Source organism: Mus caroli, chromosome 11, assembly GCF_900094665.2.
Source record: "Mus caroli chromosome 11, CAROLI_EIJ_v1.1, whole genome shotgun sequence".
NCBI classification, from domain to species: Eukaryota; Metazoa; Chordata; class Mammalia; order Rodentia; family Muridae; genus Mus; species Mus caroli.
The window spans coordinates 31,271,950-31,280,283 of NC_034580.1; the positions used below are offsets into that span (position 1 = coordinate 31,271,950).

Consider the following 8,334-nt stretch of genomic DNA (forward strand, 5'->3'; position numbering starts at 1 on the left):
ACCAGAGCCGAAGGCTCACAGTGGAAGATGGGGAGAGACAAGGCCAGCCTTGGAGAGTAAGACAGAGCAGACACGGGGTCTCCTAACGTCTTTGTTTCTGAAATTGGTGACCTTAGACCAAGTGGGAAGGACAGAAAGTAGCCTGATAAACTGTCCGCACTTGTGTTACTTTGCCAGTTAAAGGAGTTTCTTCCCCTCCCTCCCGGCCTCCTACCTATGGCATTAATGGGCATTTCCTAGGGTGCTGTTGGGTGTGGAACAGTGCTTGACAAATGAGCCATGATGTGGATCTAAAGAATGGAGGGAAGAGGGGTGGGCTTCCAGAAGCAGCTGAGCTTGGTGCAGAGAGAGGAGTCTACTGGAAACACTGTGCTGAGTTAGGGACCAGGAAACCATTGCTACCTCCTGAGGCTGCCACCAGGGAGCTGTATGAATGCATTGTGTCCACTAGGAAGGTGGCATGCCCTTGGAAAGAAGCAAGTGATGGGCCTCCAGGCAGATGACTTGGATTCGCATGTCAACGCTGGTGGCAGAACTACCCTTCAGCCCATGACCATAAGGGGCCCCAGGCTCCAGAAATCCTGCATGAAGAGTGATTTTATAGGACAGCTCATGTATGTTTATATCCACATCATCTAACAGCAATTTTAGTGTGTGTGTGTGTGTGTGTGTGTGTGTGTGTGTGTGTGTGTTTAGTTTTTTGAGATAGGGTTTCTCAGTGTAACCCTGGCTATCCTTGAACTCACTCTGTAAACCGAATTTATAATTCTAGCTTGCCTGTATAAAAGATACACCATCCAGATAGTTTACTTTCAAGCCTAGACTGGGCAAGCTTGGAGCTGTTCTAACTCATTCCCCAGCTATAAAGTCCCTTGTTCCTTGCTGTTTCTCCTGGCCACGTGTTCATGGTCCATCTCCTCCACTTCAATCTTCTCTCTCCTCCTCTCCCTCTCCCTGCTACCTCCTCACTCGATCCTCAAGTCCCACCACTCTCCCTCTACTGCCCAGTCACAGACTCTGGCCTTTTATTGACCAGTTAAATTGGAAAGCAAGGTTCCCATAGCCTCAGTCGGTGTATACGTGACGATCTGCTCATGGGGGCAACCACATCTTGAGAGCCAGAATTTAGCATGAGAATACAAACAGCATCAGATCAGCACACTACACACACTGTGACCAAGCTGACCTCAAACTTGGAGATCCACCCACCTCTGCCTCCAAGTGCTGGGACAAAAGGTGTGTGCCACCACCACCTGGCAAGTATATACAATATTTTTTTAATAATACAGTGTTTTTATTGCAACCCATCACATGAGGTCATGTGTGGAATTTTCTACTTGTGACATCATATTAGTACTCTTTTTTTTTTGGAGTCTTTTGCATTTTGATTTTTTAGATAGAGGGATGTTCAACTTGTAGTGTCATCTCTCACTTGCTGACTTACTTGGTAAACATCTAAGTGTGGGGGACATGAGATTAAGCATCCCCCACACAGAAGGCACACATGTTCACAGACAGTGGCTACACAGGCCTCCCTGGAGACTCTCCAGCCTGCTGTGGGGACACTTGTGATCAAGGAGTAAATAGCCCTATTTGGAAGCTAAGGGAGGGCGTTTCCACAGGGCAGGACGGGAGATGCCCTCTGTGAATGCCATGCTACTCAGAGCTGACAGCAGCTGAAAGGACAAAAGGCTGTTCCTCAGAGTCACTGCGGTGACTTCTTGCCACCTAGAAGGCCGTGTCAGTCTCAAATGAAAGCCAAGCCGCCAAATCAAAGCTGACCCATCGGGAGAGTTGGCAGCCTACAGATTTCTGTCCCCTGAGACCCATGAGCTAGCCCCTTGAAAGAGTGAGCTGCCAGGGCCCCTGCAGGCTTCATCCTTCTAGAGCAACTGAGTTCCAGGGCCTCCCTCGGCCCATCCTCGATGCTGCTCAGGACCCCCAGTAGTCATAAGAAGTGAGGGAGAATGTCAAGATGCTGCTGTAGGCCACAGGGCAGACACTTCAAGCCCAGCTGGGTCTCTGCTGCCCCAGGAAAGGCCAGGCCTTCAGTATGGACACTTACCATGGGACTCCTCAACCCACAGGGCCAGGGGCCTTCAGGAAGGGCATCTAACCAGAACCTCAGTGGGTGGAGTTGTGAGATAGGCGCTATAGACTATGCAGAAAAACTGGAAATTCAGTGTATGGGGGGCCGTATCTTAGCTTTTTTAAGGTTTTAAGGTTTAGAACTCCATGCATGAGTCAGCTCTGTCAGGGCGCATACCCTGGCAGTTTGAGTTGCCACCATCACTGCCAAGGTCTTGGTCCCATCTGATCCTCAAAAATGGAATAGCAAAACCTCACCACTCTGTTTGAGGGTTGGGAAGCCTGTTTGCTCAGAGGAATGCCAGAATGGGAAGAGCCTTAGACACAGGATAGGTTTCCATTAAACCCACCCTCCCATTGTGTGGCTGCAGGCTGTGGTACTAGGGTGCAGGAGTCAGTTGTCAGGGTAGGGTCCCTAGGCCCAGGCTGCTCGCCTAAAGAAATCACGGAAACTCTTTGTTCCTGCAGGCCTCTGTCGCCACCTATTGGCCACTCTTGGCATTGGGGGGAAATGACCACCTGATAATCTTTCTTGTACAGTGGCCTGCAGTCCCTCCCATAGCTGGGAGACATGAGTTTATGTCCTGACTCTTCGTGAGGTACTCTAATTCCCTAGGCAGTGAGTCTCTTGTTTCCAAACGAGGAAAGATGTGGCTCCTGCTTTTGGGCTTGTTAGGGTTAAATGAAGGTCTTCAGTTCCCGCCCTTACTGCATGACCCACCCACTGCCACTGCTCTCATAGAAGACGCTTTCGGTTCCTAGAAGCCATAGCATCCAGCTCACTGTAACTGTAGTTCTAGGACCCAACATCCTCTTCTGGCTCCAGGAGGCACCAGGCATGCAACTGGTGCACATGTCCATGTGCAGGGGCTCACGTGCACACAAACACTGGAGAGAACTGTGGGCCCCTCTGGCAATGCCTGTGGCCATAGCAGCCCTATGCAGGAGCCCTCCAGCCTCAGCTACAGCACTGTGGCCACGGCTACTGTCTGGGCCCAGTGGACAATCAAAGACCCTCAGGCCCCTCGTCTCCCCTGACATCCCTAACGATCTCTCTAGGAGCCGATCACTGATCACCTGAGCTTGGCAATGCAGCATGGTCATTTCTCTTAGAGCAAACAGAAGGGTTGGGCTTGGCTTTTGTTTTTACCATCGTTGTTGTTGTTGTTGTTGTTGTTGTTGTTATTGTTGTTAGCAGTATTGCCGTTTTCCCACTGATATTTTGATTTGGAAGACCTTTGTTTACAACTTTGACAGAAATCTCTGTTTGGTGTCTGTGATTGTGAGGGCAGGCATGTGCACTCCAGGACATGCTTGTGGAGGCCAGGGAACGACCCCGTGTTTCAGTCTTCCCGACCACTTTGATACTGGCTGTCTTGTTTATTCCTGTATATGCCAGGCTGGCTGACCTGAGGGCTCTCCTGTCTCCACCCTCCATCTCCCTGAAACCTTGAGACTGTAGATACACACTACTGTGTCTGGCTTTACGAGGATTCTAGGATCAACCTCAGGTTTTGAATGTAACACAGCTCTTTGCCCTCCAAGCCATCTCTCTGGCCCTTACACCTTTTTTAAGGGCAGGTAGGACAGGCAGACAAAGCTGTCCTTGGAGCCAGGGGAGCCCAACACTCCTGGGGCAGAGAATTGTAACTGCAGCCCTTGTTACCTTGATAGCCGCTGTAAGCACTGTCTCCAGCCTGGTAGTCCTCAACCATACACCGACGCCTCGGATGGCCCTACAGAGCTCAGGAAGGAACAAGGGAATGGCCTTAACAGCCAGGAAGGAGTTAACCGTGCTGCTTGCTGTGCCAGAGTATATCCAAAACGGGAAAATAGCTACCCTAACTACCTTGACCCTTACTTGGTTCTGGAAGGAAAGAAAGAGAAGACCACAGCGGAACTCTGGCTTCATAGCTGCCTCTGATAGAGAGACTGCCTAATGCTCACCCAAGCATGAGGCCTGGCCTCCAGTCTGTGGTGCTATTAGGAAGTGGCACATTGGAAGAGGAAGTGAGGTCACTGGGGTTGGGGGGGACCTCCGGGGAACATTGGCACCTTGGGATCCAGCCACTTCTTTCTTGCTTCCTGGTCACCAAGAAGTAAACAGGACTCTTTCAAAGACTGGCCTAAAACAGCTCTAGAATGCGACCTTTGAAACTGAGTTCCCAAATAGCCCATCCCTCCTTTCAGTTATAGGTCCCAGGAGCTCAATTACCAGGATAGCAGCAGCTGTGGGGTGGTCAGGGACACAGCTACATAGTTTTGCACATGGTTAGAAAACTAAGGGAGGGCTTGGCCCTGATACTAATCAACTTGCCTGCAAGAGGGCAGCATCTGCCTGCCCTCATTCATGACTCACTCAGTGCAGTAGAGATGCTTCTGACCCATCCACGCAGCTTGTTGGCTGCTCAGCTCCCCATCCCTGAACCAGACACCCCAGTGTCTCTCAGCTCCTGCCTCCACCCCTGAACCAGACACCCCAGTGTCTCTCAGCTCCTGCCTCCACCCCTGNAGCTCCTGCCTCCATCCCTGAACCAGACACCCCAGTGTCTCTCAGTTCCTGCCTTGCTCTCATTTTCCTGCTGCTTGGCTAGACTTGATGCTCAAAAGTTGGTCGTTTGATTTGGAGGAGATGTGTGGGCTTCGTGATTTGTTTCTAGTCCCCAGCACCTAAGACCATATGACTCAGCCCTCAGCAGAAGCATGGGTAGACGGATAATAGACAGGACAAGTGGCTGGAGAGGAAGGAGCAAGAGTGGACAGGTCCATGAGGAGCAAAGGGGAAAAGAAGAAGGGAGGGTGGGGAGGATGGATGAAAGAGTGGACAAATGGCTACGGGTTTTTTGGAGGACTTGTGTGGATCCCAGGATCAGAGCTACAGTAAAAGATCACCAGGGTGCGGGCTGTGGCGGGTTCTTATTGTCAATGTTCTCTGTGTGTGTGTACGTGCACATGGAGGCCAGAGGAGAACCTCAGGTATGGTTCCTCTGGGGCCGTCCATCTTTGGAGGCACCATCTCTCACTAGCTTGAAACTGACTGCCAGGCTAGGATTGCTGATGGACAGTGCTGCCCCTGGCTTTTTCTGGGGGTTCTAGGGATCTAACTTGGTGCTTTCAAAACTAGCACTTAGCTCCTCATAAATAGCACAAATATCACCAATATCACACTCCCCGAATAATTTGATCACCCAGTAATTCTGGCACGTTACTCTCCCCCATGTGGAGGGAGGACTCTGAGATAGGGGAGTTCTGTGATTGGCTATTGTTCTGCCCATCAGTGAGAGGATGGGGAGCGGCCTCCATCTCTGTTCCACCTGTATAGTACCTACCATTTCCCTCGGCTCCTCTGAGGTGCCACAGCCATGGAAACTCCCCCTGCTGCCTGTAAAATCAGTGAGAATCCCAAGGAGACTTCAAGACGAGAGAGGCTCTCCTGTCCACCAATGAGACAGATCTACAGACTCCCCAGTGAGCCCCTTTCTTCATGCCCCCAAAATCCTGTAACCCACCACAGTTCCCTCCCAGGCCCTGCCACTGAAAGTGTTCTGGGGGAAACAGAATTTTGGAACCAAAAGTCTTGCCTGTAAATCCTATCTCTAACATGTATAAGCAGGATGCCCTCAGACAAATCACATAATCTCTCTCTGGGCCTCAGTGTTTTTATCTGTAAAGTGGTTATCTGGCACCTACTTGTAGAATTATCAAATAATAGAAGTGAGTGTGTTGGCACTGTACACAGCCCAGGTAAGTCCTGCCCTGTCACGGATGAGCTGGGGAAGGAGAGTAAACAGCCCTGTCTCCCTAAGCTGCCAACTCTGGAGTTCTGGAATAGGGATAAAACTCGCTTGGCATACGAGACCCTCTTTCTTTAGATGCGGCCTGCTCAGAAGTGGTGGTTATATAACGGATTCAGGAACAAGGACAAATTGCTGAAATCTTAACGGAGAGTATGTGCATTTCATACATGCTGAGGGGGGGAAATCCCATCATACTGGAACGTTTTCTCCCAGATGTTTCTTTGGGCAAGGCTGAAGAGTTACTTCAGCGAGATTGACGGAGGAAGTGGGGTATTTGAAGGGGCAGCATCTTCTGAGAGCAGGTGTCCAGGTGGTGTGCGGGCGGAGCCAGCCTGAGATGGTGAGCTAAGGATAGCTTGCCTACTCTGAAAAAACCGGGGCAAGAGCTGAGCAGCGGCCGCTGACATGCATACCTTAGCCTTGCAGAGGTCAAGGGTCATGACATGCAAATCTTATCCTTGCGGAGGTCAAGGGTCATGACATGCAAACCTTATCCTTGCAGAGGTCAAGGGTCATGACATGCATAACTTATCCTTGCGGAGGTCAAGGGTCATGACATGCATACCTTATCCTTGTGGAGGTCAAGGGTCATGACATGCATACCTTATCCTTGTGGAGGTCAAGGGTCATGACATGCATACCTTATCCTTGCAGAGGTCAAGGGTCATGACGTGCAAACCTTATCCTTGCAGAGGTCAAGGGTCATGACATGCATACCTTATCCTTGCAGAGGTCAAGGGTCATGACATGCAAACCTTATCCTTGCAGAGGTCAAGGGTCACGACATGCATACCTTTCCTTACATCACTCATAAAAACTGGAGCTGAAAGCCAAATAGAAGTAATTGAAGAGGAGCGTGGGTAATTCGGCATATTTTCTGTTTTCATTTTTGCAACTTCTGTAACTCACGGTGGTTTCCAAATGAACGTAAAGCAGTCCTGCGAGCCGTGTAAATCCAACTTCAACCCGGTGCCTGGCCACGGAGCGCTCTTGACCTCTGGCTCTCTTCCTTTCTCTCCTGTCCAGTGTGGAGACGGTGAATGACGGCCAGTTTCACAGTGTGGAGCTAGTGATGCTAAACCAGACCCTGAACCTGGTGGTAGACAAAGGAGCTCCCAAGAGCCTGGGGAAGCTGCAGAAGCAACCAGCAGTGGGCAGCAACAGCCCCCTCTACCTTGGAGGTAACGCTTCCCTGTCACTCCCTGGCCTCACCCCCTTCACCTTTCTGGCTTTCTGTGGCTGCACTGATACCCAGGCCTGGCTGATGCTGGGGTCTCCCTAATGTCTTTTTGACTCCTACTGCCAACGTCAATCAGGGAAGACTTCCTGGAGGAAGTGACGACAAAACTAGTTGCTGAAATGGGGAACAGACTATGGATAGCTGCTCATAAAGGGAAAAGGGTGGAGTTCTGTGGGACTAGCAGGTGGGTGGAGGTGAAGAGAGGTAAGAAGAAGATAGAAGGGTGTTTTGCAAGTATTGGGGCAATGCCCCTCTGCTCTACCTCTTAGACATGGCAAGAAGCACCACACGGAGGTCAAGGCTGTACAAAGGGTAAAACAAGAAACCATACAAGCTGCCTGCCTAGCCCTGAAATGAAGCCCGAGGCTGATGGGTCTTGAATTATATGCAAAAAAGAAAAACCAGCTTGGGGGCGGGGTGGGGGGGAGGGTCTGATCGGGACTCGGTGGGAGAGCACTTCCCTAATGGGGACAAACAGTGGCCAGGATTCTCTCCCCCAGAGACACATTCACACAAAGCCACCAAAGCAGTTTGTTCAATGCAGATTTCTCAGACCTCAGCCCAGGTGTCCCCAGCCAAGGGCTGGCATGGACCCAGGGACTTGCACTTTGGACAGTCCGTCCAGATGCAGGGGACACAAAGTGTTCCTGGCCCAGACTCATCTTAGGACATAGCTGCTCCGTAAGGAAGAGGCTTGTTCCCCTCCCTGTACCTGTTCACCCTGGGGCGGGGCGGGGGGGGGGGGGAAACTGGGCACTTTTTCCAGGCAACATGGGGCCTGCAGAGGAACTGGCAGGGAAGAAAGGACAGAGAGGAAAGCTGGGGTTTTGGTTTGTTTGTTTGTTTTTGAGACAGGGTCTCCTATAGCACAGGCTGGCCTCAACCTTCATCTATAGCCAGGGATAATGGTGAACTTTTCATTCTCCCGCCTCTATCTACTAAGGCTGGGATTACAGGCATGTAGCTCCCATGCTCAGTTTATGCACTTGCTGGGGATTGAACCCAGGGCTGTATGTATGCTAAACGCACGCACATGCACACACACGCACATGCACGCACACACACACTCACATGCACACACACACACACACACACTCACACGCACGCACTCACACGCACGCACACACACGCGCACACACACTCACATGCACACACACACACACTCACACGCACGCACTCACACGCACGCACACACACGCGCACACACAC

The 8,334-nt window shown here is 51.0% G+C and overlaps 1 protein-coding gene across 3 annotated transcripts in view; it reads left to right on the forward strand.

Annotated features, from left to right (window-relative positions):
• Nucleotides 1-8,334, forward strand: part of Slit3 (slit guidance ligand 3) — a 587,044-nt gene that overhangs the window by 569,285 nt on the left and 9,425 nt on the right. For all 3 annotated transcript variants that reach the window (XM_021178434.2, XM_029484039.1, XM_029484040.1), the window contains one exon: nt 6,912-7,066. In XM_021178434.2, coding sequence (XP_021034093.1) covers nt 6,912-7,066 — 155 coding nt within the window. The remainder of the gene's footprint in view (nt 1-6,911; nt 7,067-8,334) is intronic.